Genomic DNA, 23,538 nt, shown 5'->3' with positions numbered 1-23,538 from the left:
GGGAACTGACCAAGTCGAAATGACATGTTAAAAATATGGGTTAATGGTTTGCATATCCCCTCAATTGCCCATTTAACAGTTGTCATAGTGATGCCATCACTATCACTAGATGTTTTGTTACCACATTTATTCACTATCTCTATAATTTCCTTTTCAACTATGGGCTTCAAAAACATAGAACTCATGTTCCTTTCGATTGTATTATTATTTATAGTGATGGATGTATCATCTGTACAAATGCTTCTTGCTAAACCAGGACCAACATTCACAAAGAACCTATTAAACTTATCAACTACATCCTCAAATCTATTGACCGGTGTGTCATTATCCATAAAATATTAAGGGTAGTTACTCATGCTGGTACTGTTTCTAATCAGTTTATTTAATATATTCCAAGTACCTCTCATGTTATTTTTATTATCCTCTAATACTTTAGAGTAATATAGTTTCTTACATCTCCTCAAAATCTCAATTAATTTGTTCTTATATGACTTATATTTTTCTTCTGCCTTCTTTGATCTGTCCTTTATGAATTCCTTATATAACGCATTCTTCTTTTTACATGCATTCTGTAATCCCTTACTCATCCACGGTTTCCCACTGTAATTCCTCTTGTTTTTATACTGCTTACTAGGACAGTTCCTGTCATATATATCATGAATATATTTAAAAATTGCTCATATGCTTTGTCTAAGTCTTCCTCTCTGTAAACTGCTTCCCAGTCTTGTAAACTGATTCCCAGTTGTCGAAAGAGCTTTGAAAACTATAGGCCACTGCAGGAAGACATATCGTACTCTGTAACTGGATATTACCTCCTAGTATTACAAAGAGATTCCATCCTCCTCCTGACACCATAAATATAAGACAAACTCACAGATGTATATATGGTTTTGGTGTAGAATCTGCCACTTTGCTCTCCAGCTGGTGTATAGTCTGAGTAATCCAGCAGGTCAGTGACAGTCTCCTTTTCTCTAGTCCACTTTTGGAAACTCAGCCATTTTGTACCGGGGGCTTGAGAGTGTCATTACATGTACTGCACTTAGTATTTATTTCACTTTATTCCCCCAGAGAGAATTCAAAGTGGCTCACTGCTGTTGTCAGACAATATTTCACTCCTGTCTTGTACGTGAGTTTCAGATGAAGCTCTGTTGTCATCTCAGGCTCGGTTAAAAAATGATGCTGTGCCCTACATGCTCAGTTTAAATGAGACAAGCTGTTGGAGGGTTGTCTCAGTCTTACCAGCTCAGTAGAAAGAATGGTTTTACTGAGCAATGTTCCAGAACGGTTAAGCTAATGTAGTCCTTTTAAAAACCTGGGTGAATGTTAATTAGTTGGGCTATTACAGTGTGTAGCTATGCTACTGTGCTAATAGGAGCTGTGTCTGTTTATCTCCTTTAAAATAAGTGAAAAAGAAAATATAAGTGTACAGTAATTTTAACCCAGTTAGCTGAGACTAAAACCAGAAATGCTTTTTTTAAATCTCCCATAACACTGGATCTATTAAATGAGGTACTGCAGTCGTATAATACAGTTTGCACTGTAACCCCACTAACACAAGAGGGGAGTGTTGCATTGCTCATTATAATCACAGTTTCAGCAATGCTGGGATACTGTGATGAGCATGCAATCACAAAGATGGCGAAGACCAGACTTGACCGCTAGGCATTGCCTACCAACTAGTCCTATATTAATGTATATACAGTTTTTTTTTTTTTTGATCTGATAGTGAAATTAATCACTGCAGTTGTTTTTTTTTTACAGAGCATCTGAGTGGTGATGCATGGGAAACACCATTCCAATTGACAATTAGTCATCCAACCATCTGCTTCTCTGGCACTATTTGGTCATTAATACTAACAAAATGAAGAAACTACTGATTATTAGCAACAGCGACCACCACTTATCATCACGGCCACATGCAGAAATAATGAAGGTTTTAGTCCATGGTGTGTTACATGAGTACAAACGTTTTTAACAGGTTTGTGTATTGTTTCATTTACCTGAATAGAGTATGAGCATAAAAAGCAAACTCGGCTTTGTGTGGCTGCACGGAAGCCAAGGACAAGAGGATCTGAGAGGATCTGAGAGGATGCGAGAGCTAGCGATGTTTGCCAACAACTTTAAAATTTTGGATCAAACTGTAGTATTTTGTGTAAAGACCAGTGAAAATCCCTAAAACACAACAATTATTTCAGTACTGATTTTCAGACCTTTCATACTCATGATTTTTTATCTGTGAATGGAGCTGGCTCAGGTGTCACTATTGTACCTCACCCAAGTGTGGAACTGGGAGATTAGATTTCACTACATACAACATAGTGCACATTTACACACGGCACTGTTTGAGCCCTTAACCATCTGGGTATGGATGTAGTAGCCAGACAGTTACAGGGTGTTTGTTTGGAAAATCAAAGCAAAATGATAAACAAAGACAAAAATATTAGCTTTTAGGTTCCAGCTGTTGTTCCTAGTAGCTTAGTGTGTCCCACAGGGGCATGTCAAAATGTTTGCGTGCTGTCAACACACAGGCTGTCAGAGTACATGAGGGGATGGTAGTCATGCTACTTTCAGCACACTTCTGACAGTCTGAGGGTCTCCCTTATGTCTCTTTCTCTCAAGCTTTCCCTCTCTCTACCCCATCTATCTCTCTCTCTCCAGGGTCGCTTACTCCTTGCTTGTACAAGTTTCCAGATCATGGTCTAAGTAGTGGCTCTTGTGCATTAAGCCATGGCTTTTCCTCGCTGCCCTCGGCCCTCCTCTCGACTGATGAGGTCCCTGGGGGCCCCAGTGTCGGAGACATAAAAGCTGACAGCCAAAGAAAGAGCATGCGGGACCCTGAAGAAGTCCCTGCCATGGACTCCCCACAGATACAAGAGCTGGAGATGTTTGCCAACGACTTCAAAATACGAAGGATTAAACTCGGTGAGTACAAATCATTAAATATAGCTTGAAATGATCTCACTATCCAACCACACCATCCTACCCCTTTCTGCATTTGCACACATCTATTGCTCTGCCCATGCACAGTATGTGTAAAGCATTTCTATTTTTGTTTCATTTTGACTGCCAGGTTACACCCAGACTAATGTAGGTGAGGCTCTCGCTGCAGTGCACGGCTCGGAGTTCAGCCAGACTACTATCTGCCGCTTTGAAAATTTGCAGTTGAGCTTTAAGAACGCCTGCAAACTGAAGGCCATTCTGTCAAAATGGCTGGATGAAGCTGAGCTGGCTGGTGGTGAGTCACGCACATTCCACTGAGTATTTATTGAAATGCAGTGTGCTCTTTTCTCTTCTCAGTAAGGTAGTGAAACCCCTTGCTTTATGAAGCCAAGCGTTTCTTGTATGATCATGAAGATCTACCAGCAGCTTATGGGTCATCTAGGGCAGTGGTTCTCAATGTTTTTGTTTTAGGACTGAGTCCGTTTCACCTGAGAATAATTTTCCTTTCTTAGTCTGTTTCATTTGAATGATCTTTAGATGTATAGAGACAATTTAAGAAAAATGCTTTGGGACTGAAATATGTTCTCTCTTCTGTCTTATCCTGTTAATTACCTCCTAAGTTGTACAGGTGGGTGACAAATGAAAGGAAAATCTGAATAAATGAGTGTTTTCTTCCAGGATGACAGTACCCAGATTGTCACCGGACATTTTGATGAGTATGAAAATGATGTGCTTCACAGTAACCAGTGCACCTCCATCATCAAAACACTAAATGAAGGAATATCTTTTGGCAGAATGGTGTTAATCCCTCCACTAGAGTTCAGAGACTTGCACAGTCAGTGCCAAGGTGCACTGAAGCTGTTCTTGTGGCATATGGTGAGATACTTTATGTTGGCTTTTCCTTTCATTTGTCACCCTTCTGTATCTTGTGATCTCCTGGAGGGGACCAGGAAGGCACAGAAAACATTGTGGAAGAATATTTTGATAGTTGAGGCCTTTTTTCTTTTATTTTACAGAAAATCGCAGGCATACCAGAGTAACCGCATTTTTTCTTTCCTGCAGCTTTGTACAATGATAAAATAGGGATGAATGAGAGAAAAAGAAAAAGGAGAACAACTATCAGGTATCCACTGTAATGAGCAAGCATACCATACACTTTTCTTCAGTCTCATCGACTTCTCGTTTTCATTTCTTCTCTGCCCTTTGTTCCAGCTTGGGAGCCAAGGAGGCCCTGGAACGTAGCTTTGTAGAGAAAAGTAAGCCATCGTCTCAAGAAATAGCCCGGATAGCCAAAGGTCTGCATCTGGAAAAGGAAGTGGTCAGGGTCTGGTTCTGCAACCGACGCCAAAGGGAGAAAAGGGTTAAAACGAGCCTCAACCTCAGCTCCTGTTTGAGCAAAATCAATCCAAACTGTGTAGCACAGATGAGTAAAGCACAAAGACCAGTGACATAATTTAATGTTCAGAGAGAGTCCGTTTATTGATAGCTGACGACAGACAGTGAAAAGGTGTCATTTTTAAATCACATGTCTGTCGGAAATCATTCCAACATGAAGTGGAAGAGTTTTACTCAACAGGGACCAGCAACACCTCATCAAAAACCCTTCCACTCTGCATTAAGCAGCTGCCGATGCACCTCAAACTATTTTACTGATTTAACATTCAGATGGGAATTTTTATCCTGTGACAGTCGTCCTGAGGGGGGGAAGGACTCCATCACAACTTTGCTATTAAAACAAGTCACTATCAGCAGCAGTGGGTTAATTAGCACAAAAAGCCCCTATAGCAGTTTTCTTAACCCTATTTTAATGTATTATTTTTCTTATTTATTGGATTAAAAATTTTAGATCCATGAATGCCAGAAAAATTCCATTTTAAAAAAATGTGTAATTGTCAAAGCAGCCAGTTCAACATTTTTTTTTTTTTATGATAAAAAGGTTTTATTAACTGCATATGATCTGCTGGTTTGATGCTGCAGCTCCCAACCCTGACATTTAAATGTATTGAATCTTGGCTGTGCCAAAGTTGCTTTATGAATGTTGAAAGTACAGTATATTAACCACGCAGATCAAATATAATTTAATCCACCAGCATCAGATTCCAGATAAGTACTCATATAGATCAGGCATGTGCCTTCCTAAAACCAGATGTTAGCAATACTACTTTGTCCCTTTTTCTATGCAAGCGAGAAGGGATATGTTGTTGCTTAAATGAAGTATTCTACATTTATGTCTGCATTGAACAGCAGGACTCAGAGCTATAGTTGTATGTTTGTGAATTTGTGATTAGAGCTGATACGTCTGTCTTCTTTGAAATTATGTCACTGTCTTTTGATAAATGTTTGATTATATTTTATTTTAACCGACACAGCCGTGGCAAAAACAGTAATATATTTAATATTTCACAATAACCTATTTATTTCCAATTTAATACATTATGTTGATCTGCTTACTAGCTCTTTGATTTATGCCCTGAAGTCAGGGATATGTGAGGCTTTTTGACATTTTTGTCAAATGGATCTGAGGTCCGCTATTTCCCTCTTATAAGACAGATTTAATTTTTCATGTTTGTCAGTGTTATGCTGTTTTGTGCTGTCTTGACAGAGTGTCATACAAAAAAAGAACATCAGCCAGTCACAACTCTGACCTGTTTTGGATGACTGATGTGAATGAAACGTCTTGAGTAAAGTAAAGCAACAAGCTAACACACCTTGTCAGACAAAATCAACTTACAGGTACCATTGATTGGTGTCTGGAAGAGCTAGGAAATGATTGGATGAATGAAAATATATCTCATGCAGATTGATACAAAGTGCCTCTATTCAACTTGACTGAAAAGGTTATAATGCCAAAGACATACCGGTTTACAGTAGTGCAAAATTTTACTGTGTTAAAAATGGTCCCTTTCAGTTCCCGGCCATTGAAAGGTAAATCAGTTCAGCTCGTATTTGGCAACCAATAAACTGTGTTTTATGAACAACTACATGTACCATCTTTCATTTATGCTGGTGTTGTTACATCACACTATGAATAAAGACATTAGGAGGAAGTGTGGTTGGGTGTACAACATGAACTGTACCACTTACTGTATGTGGGTGTCATTTGAGGTTCATAAATAAAGACTAATTCTGAAACAAGCAGTTCCCACTGTCATTCACACACAGCTGTCTAAACGGATTGTTGTCAGAGGAAATAAATGCAGCAGGGTCACCGACTGCCATCCCATTTCTAAGGCCATACAGTGGAAGGTTATGGGCACCGTATGCTGAAAACTAAACTAAGACACTTCTTAAACCCAAAATTTACTTCTGGGAATTTTATTGATTTTTTTTTTGAGAGAACATTATAGTGCATGTAAACTCCTCACCCCTGTCAGTGTGCATTTCAGTGTCTTGTGCCTAAAGGTTCACAACCCCCACCCCTCCACTCAATTTGCTACACACCTATACTTTACACTTGTACTTATATCGATGGAGAAATATGTGACGGGGTGAACTTCTGCTGCTGTGCGAGTTTATGCAGCATGCGTGCACTGACTGTTGTAGTGTCCAACGCTATAAACAGTTATGTCTGTTCAGAACCTTTTAACAAATATCAGGGCTTTGTGTTTCGTAATGAAGAAACATGTCATCCAGTGCAGCAATGTGTTTCATTACTGTGCTGTTAATCATTTTTGAACAACGGAGATCTATGGAACAAAAAATAAACTAATCCAGGACTGACAGACATTAACGGTGAGTAGAGTCAAATCATTTTTGGCTTTAGTCTCCGTATGAGGACTGTTGCAAATACTATTAATATAGAAAATAATGAGCCTTATCCTTTAAAATCTGGCCCTCTTTTTTAATCCAGTGATGCTATAACACAGAGGTTCACACCAAACTGTATCTGAAGAAACTTTACTCCTTACAAAAGAAATAAACCCTTTACAGAATCACTCAACAATGACCAGAAGGAAAGAAAAATGAGTATACACACATTTTAAAAGTGTGGAAATTTCCTAAACACCGCACTCAATGTCAACATCTGCTATAACATTGTTGCTCACAATCACAAAAGATGGATATGAAGGGAGAGGTAAGAATGATTTACAAAATTCAGTGAATTATGAATTGTGCATGTCAGATACATGACAGAATGAACACATTTTGAATGTATTTTGGCAATGGGAATCAATATCGAAACAAAAGTCCAGAGAGAGAGAGAGAGAAAAACTCGGCAATGGGAATCAATATCGAAACAAAAATCCAGAGAAAGAGAGAGAGAAACTTAAAGACTACATTAACATTAGCGTAAACCTTTGTTGCTCTCATGAAGCCTGAAGCTGGCTGACATTAACAAATCACTGTACAGAGAAATCAGTTTCAGCTCTGAAGAGGAGGGTCACAGTGTCATTTAAGCAAACACTTCCATCATTCTGTTGCTGTAGTGTCTGTGTATGTTTGTGAGTGAGGCAGCTTCAAATAACAAATGACAATAACTGCACAGCAGCTGAAAGAGAAGAGAGACTGCAGGACCAGTGCTATCCTACAATCACTATGTAATTCCCAAGTCCAACAGAAGATACACAATCAGATAGCAAGAAGCCAAAAAACTCATTTGATTACTCGGTAGCATCAAACGGCTGATTCACAAATCATTGATATGCCAGTCTTCATTCGTCCTAAACTGCGCTTGATTGAGTTAAGTCAGACACTGTGCAACATCACAACCACAGTGGCACTAATTAGATGCTAGTTTGCTCTCTGATCAATATCACCATCTCTTACAAGTCAAGGGCTTGTTCTAGCCCAAAGGCATCAATGTCACGTACACATTTTACATGCATCTATCTGTCTCCAGTATCTATGGCAGCGTCCCTACAGATCTTAAAACCATGATAACTCACTAATGACCAGTTGCTGTCTTTGGTTGGTGATAGTAACTGACTCAGTGCTGATGCATTTTCTCCCTTTCACTTGCATGTGTCCTAGTTCAGATAACCCAGGATGACAAATGAATCAAACAGCACTGTATCCAAACAATAATGGAAACCTTGGCCAGAGAATGCCTTGACAAACATAGTTTGCCTCAGTAGAAGCACAGCAGATAGGTTTTAAATTAGCCTGCGAAAACAAAGAAAGAAGGTAAAAAGTGTGAGTAGGAACCACGAAGCTTTACTCACTGGAGTTTTACTCATTGAAAACTCGCTGGAGAAAGGCCACCCATCTTCAGTCAGGTAAAAGCTGATAGTTTATATAATTAACAAATTTGTCCAAGCATCCAATGGGAAAAGTTCACACTGTCAGGTCATATATACACTGTAGCACTTGTAAAGGCAGAGATGGATGGTAAACAACAGTGTAGGTGGTTGTTTAGATCAAGCATCAATTACTGGTCCACCAACAGGCTGTAGCCACGCATGTGTCATAATAAATAACTCTGCATAAATAGATCAAGTTTTGCCCTCATCATCTGTAAGGCAACCTGCTGAAGACTGTGAGAATATGTATGTTAATATATACCTTCTGAATGTGTATATGTGTGTGTGTGTGTGTGTGTGTGTGTGTGCACCCTTTGTTATACCTGTAGCATTTAAATCATGACAAAACCAATATGCCTAGCAGAGTCTGTATCTCTCAGTATTAATGTTGCACTGGTTTAATAATGTGAACATTAACACAGAGAAGACAGTTAGTCCACTCCCAGAGCTCGGAGCTGTCTTTCAATCTCGTCGTCAGAGATGGTGGCTTGTTTGGAGGACGAGGCTGCACTAGGGATGCTCTTTCCTGCAGCTGGAGCTCTCACCATCTGGATGTGCACACATGGGTAGAAAACACCCATTAGCAAACACACTCAATTCAAACTTTGTTCACATTTAAAATCACAACATTTGCCTGCTGCTGCTAATTGTCTAATCAATTATTGTCAAAAATGTTTATTAACTATTAACTACATTAAATAATTCAAACTGCATTAAGTAATGTTTGATGTCTCTTTAAATTACTATCGTCTACCTTGGTTTCAGTTAAACAGGCCTTTTTTCCCCAGCATCAATAATCTTTCCTTTGCAAAACAAGTTATCACAATTTCTTTAATGTATAGATTTCCAAGTTTGTGGTTTATGGCCAATTACTATCAGTGCTGCAAGCTTCGTTAGGCCTTTTATCTGGTGTTATACAACAATCTTGGATTCAGTGCCTAATTAAATAAATGAAGATCTCAATTCAAACTTATTAAATAGTCTGATGGCTGACTGCTCTACCCCCTGAGCCACAGCTGCACACACACACAGTTTATGATTCTTGTGACCTCCTTTAAGTTTTAGGGTTGAATGAGAAAGCCAGTGTTGCAGGTTTTTATAAACCCTGCCTGTTTCGTTTCTCTCCAGCTGTGAGCTTGTTTATAGGACAATTTGAGACTTTCCACACTGTGTTATGAGAGGTAATAACTCATGGAGCCCCGCAGGGGGAGACAGTCACACAGCAGATGGTCAGCCTGGCAGTTATATAGACTGCAGTATTCAGAGCTAGAAGAGCTGAAGGCTAGCCCCACCATGTGGCAGCTGGAATGCATTTTAACAGTGGAGTTAAACATGTGGAGCACTTTTGTTCACTCCATTCTGCTTGTCCATGAAGACAAGTTACATCTGTGGTACAATTTAATGCTTTCACTTTTTGAATAGTGAAAACACTTCAATAGATAGAAACAAATGAAACTGGTATTGTCAATGGGCTTAAAGAGTGTTGTCCCAGTAAACAGTTTAAAATTAAGGTATGTACAATCTACAGTATCAGGTTAGTGGCAGCTCGTTTCTCATTTGGAATGTCTTACCTTTCCTGAGATCTCAATGCCAATCTCATCCAGAACCTGGTTGACAATGTCCTGAGATTCCTCTTCATCTCCAGACTCCTCAAAGATGTCATCCAAAGTGTCGTTGACTGGACGGACAGTGAAAGAGGGAGGGAGGCGACAGGGGACAAATGGATCAATTAGAAGCAAGTCAACATACTGATTTTCAGTCGCAACCTGGACTTGAGAGTGAGATAGATTTAGCAAGTAAATATATGTTTGTGTGGACACCTGTTTAAAATGATTATTTATGGTTATTCATTATTGCTCTCATCATAACAGACTGCAACATGTCACTCCTCACATCGGTAACATATATCCTGACAATGTGGTGTTAGCCTCTAAATACCATACCTCCCTGTGTGTGAATGTGTGTTTTGTGTATCCTTACTCATGTCCTCGGTCATGCCCATCTTCATGTTCTCCTTCTGGAAGTCCTGCATTGTCTTCAGGGTCTTCTGTGGATCCATTTTTTTATTCACTGCTTGCATTGTCTGTTGATATTATTATACAAAGGTTAAGTAAATCTGATTCCAGAGGACGTCTGCCCTCATTATACATCAGTGTGCCAAGGAAATATCAGCTTGGTTGAAACAGGGCTCTAGAAAACTTGCTATGCAGCTTTGTGTGAAGGATCAGCACAAATGTGGCCTACTTTCACAACTGAGCCTGACACAACAGATAACATACAGATAGGTGACAAATGACAGGAAAGCCCTGAAGAAATGAGCGGGCTCTTTAACAGTGCAACCCATCCACAGGGCACAAGGGGCCACCGAATGGTCTGATGAGGATGAACATGATGTGAATCATATGCCGTGGCCTGAGGCACCAGATCTCCATCCAGCTGAACAGGTGGGAGATTTTGGAGCGACGTGTTAGACAGCATCTCCACCACCATCATCAAAACACCACAGGAGGGAAAATGTTTTGGAAGAATGGTGTTCATCCCTCCAGTAGAGTTCAGAGACTTGGAGAGTCAATGCCAAGGTGCACTGAAGCTGTTCTGGAGGCATCTCGCTAAGATATTTTATGCTGGCTTTTCCTTTCATTTGTCACCCATCTGTATATCCTTGTCTCTGTTTTACTGTACTGGTCCAAATCATGTTGGCTTACAGCATCCAATAATGTGGGAGGAAAGTGCTGCACTTATTATTGAATAAACTTAACTTAATGTGACTTTTTTTCTACAAGAGTTGTATGTGTGCACATCTTTGTATAAAAAGAAAGTCTGACATAAAACAATTAGCACGTTCTCTCTCTGTCTCACAAACACAGTCACACACCCACCTCATCACACTCCATTAAACTGAAGCCTAATTATATTTGACCTGTCTGTGTTTGCTAAGTCTGACTCTGTTTAGTACATCGCTCCTGGCCAATTACTACCTTTCACACTTCATTAACAATCATGCTGCAAGAATTGGCTTTCAACATAAACACACTCCACATTAATACTTTAATTACAACACTAAAATGCTGATAGAAGTAGACACTAAAACTAGCTCACGTTCAAAACTAACTTTTCTAAAAGTGAACTAAATATAGTGGATATCAAGAGTAAATGGCCATTTAAATATTAATCAAAGTAGGAGCAAACCTAAGCAATGAAGGAGCTGTCCGTCTTTAATTACACTAAATCTGTTTGTAAGGTATGCAAAACAACAAAAAAATACATGAATATGAAGACAATAATAATTTCAGTGGCCTGTTCTGGTCGTACACAGTGTGCAGGTATTACTTTTTACAAAAGCTGTCTTTTAACACATTCACTTTTTATTTTTTGCTTGTTGTTAATACAGCCCCCTTCTGCTTTCAAACAAAAGCTAACCTGCCATCTCAGCACATTAAAAATTTAAAAACCGGACCTCAGACCAGCAGAACTGAATGACAGGCTCCAGGACCTCACCTTGGCTGTAGTGGACATAGCACCAGCCATCTTCATTTGGGAGTTCATGACCTTAGTCTGCGTAGACATGGAGGTGACCTTCGAGCTGACGGCGTACGTCCGGTTCTTCTGCTTCCTCAGCTGGACCAGCTGTTTGGCGAGGATCTTACATGCCTCCCGGTTACCACTCTTTGCCATTTTCTTGATCTCTGCCTCCTGGAGAAGGAGAGAAGGAAGATCAGAATTTAACACCTAACCCTTAGAAGATTCTTTGTGTCTCAATTTTTCCTACTTAATGTTAATATTGTAAACATCACCTTAAACTTGCATACTATCTTTGCATACAAATATACCAAACAAATATTTATGAAAATAGTAAGAAAACATTTTATTTCCCACATGACAGAATGGTATGGAATGGCAGAAGATAAAGCAGGGGGAGCAGCCACTAATAGCTCCAAATATGCTGTAGCTATTTGGAACAAATCCATTGAGGCTGCTGAGGGTGCTCATTTCCCCTGGTTTCATGGGTTAAGTCAGTCATCTGCCTCACAGTAAAAATAAGCATTATATTTAGAGATAATGTCACTGTGTATAGGAATATACACTACAAGTAACAGAGGGATTAGAGCTAACCGTAACATAGTACAGATTAGCCACAGCATTTCAATCCAAAGTCATGCTTTTAGAGCTTCATTATGTCAGTGAGTGTCACCAGTTATTGATCTGTTTCAGCAACCACACATGCTTAAGCATGACAAAAGGCACATTGAGATCTGAAAGAATCAGGATGGAACCTTGTAGACGGTCATTATTTAGCAGAGAACCTCATTTTAGTAGCGTATCCATCCATACTGACTCTCACATAGTACAGTATGTCACATGCCTTCTTCTTCCTGCTGTATATCCATACACAGTATACTCATGGGTATGTGCATGCAGATTAAAACAATTCTGCCCACTCAGAAAATCTATTGTTTTGACTATGGTGAACATGATTCATATTTTTTTCTTGTGCACTTTACATTAGAAAAAGGGTACAAGTATGCATTTATACAAACACCATGAACTGATTCTAAATGTATCCACAATGCTCCCAGGAGACCATTGTGTATAGACAATAGTAAATACAGTCACATGGATCAGATGTTCCTCACTGGCAAGCAAATATGTGCATTTAGGTTTGGTAAACATCAGAAAACATGCTGCTGCCCACAGGAATACTGTGTGTGTGAGCATCCCAGGAGACAGTGGTGGAGCTCCAGGTTACAGAAAGCAGGCCTCTCAGCACTGCTGCACACAACAGCTTCTTGTGTGCACACTGAAGGCATCCTCTCCAGGAAACAACAGTCAATTATTAATGTTTTATAGTGCAAAAGCAACAGACGTTCCCCACTCAGCTCTGGCTCTGTCTCCAGCACACACACACACACACAAACAGCTGCATTAGTCTAGTCTCTCTCTATGTTTTCCTGCTTGTGAAGAGGGAAAAAAATTCAAATGAATGCCAATGCTGTGTGGAAAAAAGTCACACGGTGACAATAATAATGTCAACACTGCTGTCTTCTAGAGCATTATGAATGTATTAATGAGGAAAGCATGCACACAGTGGGGCTGCTACTGATGTGACTCTTATAATGTCTTATTTACTGCCCTGTCAGAAAATAGGAGGAGGGGGTGGAGGCGAGTGGTGGAGAGATAGTGCCTTCCTAGATATGAAGGAGTGCACTGCACAACTGGACGGCTGGAATTAATCTGGGTTGCTTGTTGTGGATTTTTATGTACAACAGATGAAACATGTGTGGAATTCTACAGCTGCTGATACAACCTTTAATCAGGTGGTTTTCTTTTTTATTCATTACTTTTTCAATGTCTTTTTGTTTCAAGAATCCAAAGTTCATCCTATTTGTTTTCTGCATAGTCTAAAACTGGCCTAACATAAAAAAAGACCTAATTAGATATTTTACTGACACAAGCTACTGAAACATGTTAAACAGAAAGAACTGAACTGTAAAGCAGCATCAACTCCAACTGTGATTAATAAAATATGGAATGCAAAGCTTCACTGCACTGTGAAAAGACTAACTGTGATATTAACACTTTTTACAGTCAAATTTAATGGAACCTGCAATATGGATGACCTCATTTCTTTTCCTTCTTTTTTTTACTGCAACACAGAGGACATTAGCAGAACAGGGAGGACAAACCAATGGATTCATGGCCTAATTTCCTGAATGTGGACCTTCAGGACATGTCTGTCTTTTATTTTTGCCCGCTTTCTTTCTTAGAAAATGAAGAGCTTGACTTTAAAAGTACTTTGACTTTCAGTGGATAACCGCTGCGCTGTGCCGTTGTTATGCTGCACTCCATTTACCTCGGAGGTCGGAGCTGGGAATGATGTCACACCCGAGTTAACTGCGTTCCAGAATGCCAAGTCGAAAAATCAACACAGACGGGGTTTGAGGTGGTTAGCCACTTTTAACAATACTAGTTTATAACAACGCATTACGAGGTGTCAGCACATACAAACATTGTGGCAATAATCCATCAGACAAAGGTTGGATAGTACTGGTTGTCCGACTGGTACGGTAAGACAAATGAGACACAAGTGCTAATAAACGGTATATTTTGCGTGGTGTAGCCATCTTGGATTTTAAAGTCAGGGATGGTGTATTTCCTCCGACTTTCCGAGAAGGAATTCCTTCTTCAATGGGCGTTGCAGCTGAAAATTCCAACTTGGAAATTCCGACTTCCAACTTCAAAAGCAACGCAGCATTATGCTGTGTGCATGTGAATGTGTGAGCGTGTACATGCAGTCACAGTGAAAGTCTGCAAGGTGGAGGGCAACGAGCATGATGATGGTAAACTGCAGATATAGGTCATTTCCTCTTTTTTTTGGAAAGTATCTTTTATTCAGAACGCTCAAGAGAAAACAAGACTAATTAGCAGAAAGTATTAATGAGGAATTAAAATGTGGTTCCCCAGGGGATGTAATTATGTCCTGTATGATATTTACTTAACACAACAGAGGGGAGAGGACACAGGCAGCTTCTTTCATCTTTCAGAAAGGAGGAAGCATTTGCCTGTGAATGTAGTCTTATTGTGTTTTCCTGTGAATGTGTGCGACAGTGCATTCTTACTTGCCTGAAGCACAGTCACACTTATCAGATCATTCCTATCTATTGCTTTACACCCATTAAACAATGAGGCTGAATCCCAGATTGTAGGAAGTGGATGTACAGCAATATGCATCTCTCTAGCTGTGTGTGTGTGTGTGTGTGTGTGTGTGTGTTGGGAGAGCACAAGGATATTAATTAAGCATTGATGCAATAAGTAGAAATATAAGGAAATGCATGGCATAGAAATATTTTGTTTCCCAAACTCTTTGTGTCTTGTGTGTGTGTGTGTGTGTGTGTGTGTGTGTGTGTGTCCCACCATTTGCTTCTCTTGTTTCTCCAGTGCTGCTCTGTCCCTGGTGATCTGTCTCTGAGTGCCACGCAACTCCTTGGACTGTTCCTTGATTATGTCTTTTGAGAGAGAAAGAGACAGACAAAGAGAGAGAGAGGAAAAGAAAAAGATCAGTCCATACTTTGTAAAATCGACAATACTTGTATTCACATAACCCAACAACCTTTTGTTCCAGATACTGAAAAGACAAAGTGCAAATACACACTGCTGAATTTACATAATTATATGCATTGGACTTCACATCACTCTTTTGACAGGAACCTAAAAACAGTGGCATCTTCCCATTAATGGTTTAATGGCAAACCACCCTCTAAGGCACCTCTTTAAGGTGTGATACAGTGGTGAAAAGATGAACTGAAACATCTGTAAACATGATGACATTTTCAATTTGGACACCACTACAGGACGAAGTCTAGGTCAGCTACATGGACGAAATCTAACAATTCTATTCAGTGCCTTAATAGTGAGTGTGCCTGAGTGTGTGCCCACTTGCACACGAGATACCGTGAGTAATCAGCAGCACGCTGAGAACACACTGCCAGCGGTGGAAGCATTTGGACAGCTTGCACCAATACAGAGTCAGCTCTAAATCAAACAACACAAACATCAAGTGTCACCATGTGAGACACCGTATGACCCTGAAGTCACACATTGATCCACAGCTACTGAGTGAGGGACGGGTAAAGCAAAAACACACACACAGAGTCAATTCAGAGGTGCTTCTGGATGTTAAGCACTACATAAAGTGACAATTCAAAATAAATCCAGAAATAAATTAATTCATAAAGTTAAGTAAGGTCAGCTTTATTTATGACAAATGGCAAATCTGGCATAAAGGTCTTTACAATCCGCACAGCATAACCCTTTAACATGGAAATAAAGGGGAGAAAAGCCTCATCAAAAGCAACAGTGTACAGATTCTCATGATAAACGATGGGTTGTTTGGAAAGACACAAAAGGTTTTGACACTATAGTGGTGAAAAAAAATGAATGAATCTCAGCAAACCTTGGTGTTTGTCTTTGTTTACTGGTAATTTGCTGCTGTAACAACTTAATTTCCCTGGTGAGATTAACAGAGTTCTCTGTCGATGAAACACTGAATAATATATTTCTAAATCCCAATTCAGCTCTGTATTTTTAAGATGCTATATAACTAAAATATATTTTAGAAAAGGGTGAAACACTGCCAAAATTAAATACCCATTCTTTGTGAAAAGTTCAGCAATCACATCATTCGTGAGAACTACGTATGTATACGTATAAGTTGACGTACCGTCAACGTTTCAAAGTGGGAGGGATGTCATCCTACAAATATGTGTGATCTAACCCCCCCCCCCTTCATTCGCCAAATAAACAGAAACCATTTAGACCACCCAACAATGAAAAAACTATGTCCAGAAGACGACAGATCAGAGAAATTAACAACACAAGAAGATGGAGGACGGCCAAATATGTCAGATGAGAGGATTTGACAGCGACTTGGCATGAAGAGTAAAGTAGCACAGTAAGTACAGTATGCACATTATCTGTACGGGTGAAACTGGAATGACAATGATGGGAGGAGTAGGTAGGCGGTGCTGTGAAAAGATCTGAATTACCAACAGATGATATTTTTAAACATATATATATATATATCTATATATATATATAGATATATATATGCAATTCTCCACAAACACATGTTCGTGGTAGAGGAGGTGAGGTTCAGTCTGCCCTCCTTCTGGCAATCCAGCCCTACCAGTCAGCCTAATAAGTATTTGAAATAGAATAATTTATTCAAGAACTTTTATAAAATGAAAGGCCGAGCGTTTTCCTGTGTGACCTTGTAAGGCTTGATTACCTTGCCTGGAGAAGAGAAAGGGTCAAATTAATTGGCTTTTCTGATTTTTGACACCTGTGCATTGCTTATTAAAATTAACACATCCAACTATTGAGCGTTTCCCTTTCATTACATTTTTTTTAAACTCCATTTGTGATTATACTTTGGTTCATTTCATTCCCAGCAAGACAGATGCCTTACAGTCTATGTGTCTAACACAAATCTGCAAGTCATTTAATGTCTTTCTGAGAATGGCGATGTGGGACTTGGCACTAAGGTGGGGTAACCCTCCGATTCGTCTGAATAAACAATATTTAAGGTTTTAAAAAGTGAAAACAAATGATCCACTAATATCTATTTGACACAAACACCGGATTGATATAGATTTAATGATATATAGGACAAGTGTTTCTTTCCAGACATTACTTTACCTTGGCTCTAGTTTAGCAATACAGGCACCTTCTTCCTACTTGGGGCTAACAGACAGCTATCGATCAGTTTCAGCAGTAATGTTAAGTGGGAACTATACTAAACGACCCTTGTCTCACGCACAACCACCTACTGTTGATCAGAGTTAAGTACATTATATTCCAGCCATACACAAAAAACAGTTTCGCCGAAGCTACATTAAGTTCGCCAGCGCCAACACGCTGGTTTTAGACCTCAGACAACAGTGTGACTGTTGACTCAGCTACACCCAGAACAGGTTAAACAAGTCAGCGTTGAATGTGGATAAGCTACAGTGGCTAATTTAAAATGGAGCAACACATCACCCTGTACAAGAGGGCTAAAAACAAATTAGCTAGCTTTATTTTACACATGACAAACTTACCATCGACAGTCTTCTTCTTGAAAAGGGAAGAAGCCATGTCGCTGCTTTGTTAAAAAAAAAAAAAAAAAGTTAAATATCAAATATAAATCCTGTACTAATTTAGTGTGGGCTTTTCCTAACGTGAATTCGGTGTGTCAAACCGGCCGACGGGTCAATTTAGCAGCCTGTTTCCTGGTTGACTTTCTGTTGTCGGAGTTCCTCCCTCAGCTGACTGACTCAACGGCTCCACGTGACGTCACCACGGGACTATTCTGCTGCCTTCACTTGTGCCCGTAAAATCTCCTTTTTTGAAATTACAGCATGTCTGGAACGTCAAAATACTAAAGAAACCATAAAAGTGTATATCCTTAGGAATGTGTGTGAATTAGCAGCTAACTGCGACAGTGTATTTCTGGATCTAAACATGGATGGAGTAACTTTTAAGAATAACCCAGGACCCATAAAACAATGGAACCCTGTTGTTGCTGCCGTTGCTTCATCAGTGACTGTATGTCCACAGTGCTTCTGTTATGATCGTATGATATTCAAACCAGTGAAAGCTGCTCTGGTGATTAATAAGGTAGTGACAAGTGCAGACACATCAGCATGAAAACTATAACAAAATAATATAACAACATTTGCTTAAATTTAAATTTATTGAGCCATAAGTCCACTGTCTACACTAGAAAAACATTTTATACAGTCTTTGAAAGCAGCATAAAGGCAGGGAAACGTGATATAAATGTTCATTGGCAATAAAAAATGTATTATATTTGCTATTAAGTAACAGAATGAAATCATGTTGGGCCACATATCATTTATTTATTGCAGGGATTTCTATCTTCATATTTACATTATATTTAATCCAACTCCCTGGTTGGTTTTCCCTCCTTATTAGTCTTATGTGTGTTTTTGCATGTGATGTATACATGCATATGATACCTACAACTTATCTAAGCATCTAAGCATGTAACACCACATGCATGTGTCATAGCACACAGATATGTAAACTACTTTAAGGAAATAATCCACAAAGAGAATTACTGTCTATAAAATCACACACCGCAGCTCCTTGTGGCATTATAAATTCTGCTCTTCATTTCACTCCTAGCCTTTTTATCCCCACAGGAGTGGTCTTCCATACGCTCCTGAGTGAATTCATATATGTGTGTTGTCTTATTTCATCCTGATGCTGAGAGCAACTTTATGTGGCGGTGGGACTCTTGAACCATAACCAACTCAATTTGGTGCATGTGTGTGAGAAAGAATTGTGTGTGTGTGTGTGTGTGTGTGTGTGTGTGTGTGTGTGTGTGCGTGTGTTGGGGGATGGGGTGGTGGTTAGCAGAGAGCATGTAAGGGATCTCAGCTAACAGATAGTGAGAAATGCCAAGTTATGGCCAGAGCAGAGGAGACACAGGTGACTTTGAGGAGAGGAGGATGGGTAGCCCTTAGCTGTTTTCTCTATCTCCAAGAATGTGTGTGTGCACAAACACTCACCTGTGTGCATCGGCATGCCGTCCTGAGGCATTGTACTTGTTAAAGGTTATTAGGGAACATGTTTGGCTCTAATCAGTGGAGGACTACAGGGACCCTCGCCTAAATGTCTCATCATCAGAGGGCCAAGTGGTGATAAATCTAGCCCCAAGTGCCCAGAGGGCCTGTAGGTACACTGCCAAGCCTGTACTATATGTCTTGAGCTTTTCAGCTGCAAAGTAACAGCCTGTACTGTACATCAACACTTGGGGATAAAATTTGGGCATATTCTTACAGTATAGCTAATAAGAATATCAGCATTGTAGAATTGATCACAACTACACAGTGAAAAGACTTGAACATGAGCATATTCTCATGACACACTTTAGTTGTATTTTTGTTGTTAACGTTAAAATCATCCTTTAAGGCGAAGATTTTTGTGTTAATGTTTCAGCGGCTTTTTAACACCCCCACCCCCAAATCTATGATCTAGCCAGAGGCAAGCAGACATGTAATGTTAAGGCACTAACTACAGAGTGTATGGATACACACACCAGAAAGACGTTCATGTGTGAAATGAGATCTCCGCACAATCAGTGGGAGTTGTAGCCATAAAGCACATCAGGCTTTTCAGCTTTAAGGTATCATTGAACAAATCGCACAAATCTTTTCACTTGATGACTGTGGCTGCATTCTGGTAACAACTGTGTGTCTTTTTTTCTTCTTCACAGATGGACATTCAAAGATGAAACTGAGTTTTGGGTCCAGCTGTGAGAGGTCTTTCTTTTTTCGGAGCAGAGAATGACAGAAAATGACAGTAACAAATAACACTACACTGATTTTTTTTATTCCTAAAAACACCCCAAAATTTTATCAGTTCTGTTACCTTTTATTCTTGCAACCTTAATAAACTGTAATTTAGACACAAATGAATTCAGTAACACAAAAACTCTCATTTGAAAAAGCTGCAAATAACATTTACTGTATTTAGCTCGAAAATTGTAGAATGTCTAATTACAAATCAGAACATTTTTTTCACTCAAGACAGAGAGACAATCCTGACTTCATGCTGTCATCTCATTTTTACACTAACAGAAGGCCAGCATCTGCCGCACATGGAAGCAGAACTATCTGCTATTTTTTTCTCTCTCTTTTTTTTTGTCATTTGCAATAAAATTTCAACAAACCTCCCTCAGGCCTCCTCAGGGTGTGTGTCTCATTCCCATATTTATCAAGAATAAATCCAAAATGATAATAGCATGTAAGATATGACTGTATGCTGCATTCTTCCTATTGCCCCCTGACATATAACTAGGTTGAAATATGTCTGTATGCTAACACAGAGATACAACGGGCTGTGATGGGAGGCGAAGGATTTCAACAGTACTCCTTCTCTCTGATGGATGGAGACTTCACTGCTACCCAGCTGGAGAAAGCTAGATAGAAAGAGGCAGGGAGGACACAGTGAGTACCAATGGGATAGGAAAACAAAGGAGAAGACAGGGTGAAATCAAAGAAAAGAATAGAGGAATGAATCAGTGTAACAGATAAAGGCGAGCTGCAGAGAGAAGGTGCAATTTACAGGGTATTCAAAAAGTCAGGAAAACCTTTTGCTAAACAGAAACCAAAGATCAGAGATGAGGTCAGACCCATTGCCATAAGTGGTTAATTCTGTCCATTTATTAAAAAAAAAAATAGTTTAAAAAAAGTATTTTATTAAATACACTGATCTAAAGTTAGATGAGAAAATGATATAATGTCTTGAAATGATGATATTATATCTTGTATTTTTCTGTTAACATGACATTTTGATCAATTTCCAAACAAAATACCTACTGGAGAGGAATTAGAACATATGGAAGACAGCAGGTGACTGGGAGAGTGGGAAGAGACAGAAGGATGGTAGGAAGCAGGGTGAGAGCAGCAGGGGAGACAGAGGGCAGGGAGTTTGGGATGGTCTAATAAATCGACTGAGTGACTCCACTCATTTCTGCCCGTGGGACAAATCTACACTCACCAGCAGTGTAGCATCAGGGAATTGTGGGTAATGAGAGATTATTCTTCCCTGTAGTGTTTGCACATCATCATTGCCACCCCCAACCTCACCAGCCTCCCACAAGGCACACACACACACAAGCAGGCAGATTTTGCATTTAAATGCAGTTGTGGAATTATGAGCTCTTAAAGACGTACACACACAGAGAGACGCAAATCATGCAAGCATGCTGCTGTTGGTTTTGTGAGTAAGGTCAAACAGTAAGGTGTTATTCAAATCTGCTGCTGTTGCCAAACTTGGATGTCACACTCAGTGAGGCACAAACACATGTACGGCTCAATGACATCCTCTTTTATCCACAGGTCCTTTTTGCCTGAGGAGGCCAATCTGTCTGGGAGTAGATCCTACATGCATCAAACCAGAACCTGTGTTTGCCCTTTCTCCCTCTCTTCTGTTTCTGCAGCCTGTGGTCTTCTTCGCCCTAGGGCCAGGTTGTGACCACTTGAAGTAGGCTGGTGGTCCCAGCAGACGCTGAGGCTCAGACATGCCATGAGCAGGAGGGAATTAGAGTCATTAGAACTGGAAGGGCGACAGAGGACGAGTCCTTCGCTCTGCAAAGTAAATTTAAGAAGAAAACAGACAAAGTGAGAGGATGTACTATGTCAGTCAGTCCACTGAGAAACATATATCCAATATGTAGTGCATGGATGTATACATACAGATGATATATAGTATTTATACAAAGAGTATATGTTGTGTATGGCCATTACACATGTGAATAATATGTTTAAACTGAATATGTTTTATATACATAAGTTAAAACATGTGAACCTTTGGAATCTGTGCTGGACAGGTCAATGTAATATGTGATGAGAAGAAGACAGGTGTGTAAAGTCAGTTTGTCTTTTGAGAATAATCAAGCTGGAAAAGCACAGAATGGCCTAAGGCTAGCAGTTTTAAACCAATGGTTTCAATTTTGTTTTTGGTGTTGTGTATTCGAGAATTAAGTGTTAAAATAAGATAGGCATGTACTTGCAAAGTGCGAGAGAGAATAGATAAGACTCGGCCAGAAAGATTGAAACAAAAGGGAATATAAAACAGTTCTGTGTTCTTTTCAATAGTATGTTTTCAGTTTAGCATATTTACTTTATCATCCATCCATCCATCCATATATTATCTATAAAGTTTCACATTTTAAAGCAATAACCAGTGTTTTGTAAAGGTGGAAACTGATCAAATTACCAAGAAATGAGGTGCCCCAAAATAGGCAACTGGCCCGGTTCATCACGGCTGCTCAAGGTGCTAGCACAGTAAAATAATCTCCCTGTGTCTCCCTTTCTTCAGTGGTTTATAACATTTTTTTTTTTTTAAATCATCCTGTTTCTTATCTTTGCTGGAGAGCGTTTTACTATTGTCACACATAATATGAGTCAGTCTGCATTCTTCCCCGTGTTACTGTTTAAAACCAGATAGCAAAATTTATCTCTGTAAAGTAATAGAGCAAAATGGTGCATGCTTAACTTCACACACATCCAAATTATAAATTCAAATGTCTTGCGTAAAGGGCACACAGTTTCAAATTGCTGTACATTTTAAGGTTTAACACAGAAATCCATGTCCAGCTTTTGTTTAAAAGAAAATATTTCCCAGTCTGACCCTCTAAGAAAGAGCCGCATCCATCAGATGGATTACCCTCCATATACATTAGCCTGTCTTTGAGCTGCCATTATTCCATTAACTTCAGCCCGGGCAGTTTCCATTATCTTTACACATGCAGAATGTTGAGCTAAAGCTGGAGCAATTATCTGCTTTTTAAGCAAGGTCAGCCTGGTGACCTGAGGGAACTGAGTATCCGCTGGTCACTGTATTAACAGTCAGACATTACGCTATGGGGACAGTCGGTCAAACACACTGTGAGAGAAGTACTTGTCATTGTCTGCTCTTTGCAATTAAAACTCATTTCCATTTACAAAATGTACAATAGTGGTTAGAACAATTGAAACTGAATACGTGAGATGACTGAGATAATGAAGAGGCAAATGCATGTCGCTTTGTTCAACAAAAAAGCCTTTGACAGGGTTTTTTTCCTTAGTTTAACAGGAAAATTCCATTTCCATTAACTCACAAATGACTGTCTTTTGTTCATTAGAGTGTTACCACAGTGCAGATGATCCGACCATGTTGTTTTCTGTCTCATTTGTACTGAATTATACATCAAGACTATGTTCTAGATTTTAAGTTTTGATGAGGCATATCTTGTATGTACAGTACGAGTTACCTGCAGAATATGACAATGAATAAAATTCCACGCATA

The 23,538-nt window shown here is 39.5% G+C and overlaps 2 protein-coding genes and 1 long non-coding RNA gene across 7 annotated transcripts in view; 2 read left to right on the top strand and 1 right to left on the bottom strand.

Annotated features, from left to right (window-relative positions):
* The window catches only part of pou1f1 (POU class 1 homeobox 1), a 17,874-nt gene extending 11,757 nt beyond the window's left edge, over positions 1 to 6,117 (top strand). The window contains exons 4-7 of one of the 4 annotated variants that reach the window (XM_020614430.1): positions 2,620 to 2,922; positions 3,071 to 3,235; positions 4,003 to 4,063; positions 4,153 to 6,117. In XM_020614430.1, coding sequence (XP_020470086.1) covers positions 2,620 to 2,922; positions 3,071 to 3,235; positions 4,003 to 4,063; positions 4,153 to 4,393 — 770 coding nt within the window. In that variant the 3' untranslated portion in view covers positions 4,394 to 6,117. The remainder of the gene's footprint in view (positions 1 to 2,619; positions 2,923 to 3,070; positions 3,236 to 4,002; positions 4,064 to 4,152) is intronic. The other 3 variants (XM_020614429.1, XM_020614428.1, XM_020614431.1) reach the window with 3 other exon arrangements.
* Positions 6,118 to 7,159: 1,042 nt separating this feature from the next.
* chmp2ba (charged multivesicular body protein 2Ba) lies at positions 7,160 to 18,482 on the bottom strand. Its single transcript, XM_020614432.1, has 6 exons — positions 17,777 to 18,482; positions 15,093 to 15,184; positions 11,679 to 11,873; positions 10,161 to 10,263; positions 9,752 to 9,858; positions 7,160 to 8,728 (listed from the first exon to the last, which is right to left on the bottom strand). Exons 1-6 carry the CDS (start codon positions 17,811 to 17,813, stop codon positions 8,612 to 8,614), a joined length of 651 nt encoding a protein of 216 aa, XP_020470088.1. The 5' UTR covers positions 17,814 to 18,482; the 3' UTR covers positions 7,160 to 8,611.
* Positions 16,317 to 23,538, top strand: LOC109968276 (uncharacterized). Of its 2 annotated transcripts, XR_002276077.1 has the most exons (4): positions 16,317 to 16,629; positions 19,960 to 20,435; positions 20,572 to 20,692; positions 21,587 to 23,538. It is a non-coding gene; the product is annotated as an uncharacterized LOC109968276 (long non-coding RNA). The 2 variants fall into 2 exon arrangements; XR_002276076.1 differs by lacking the exon at positions 16,317 to 16,629 and having other exon boundaries at positions 19,060 to 20,435.

This window comes from Monopterus albus, unplaced genomic scaffold, assembly GCF_001952655.1.
Source record: "Monopterus albus unplaced genomic scaffold, M_albus_1.0 scaffold146.1, whole genome shotgun sequence".
Taxonomy (NCBI): domain Eukaryota; kingdom Metazoa; phylum Chordata; class Actinopteri; order Synbranchiformes; family Synbranchidae; genus Monopterus; species Monopterus albus.
Note: the sequence above shows the minus strand (reverse complement) of the source record. Positions and strands in the feature narration are given on the sequence as shown.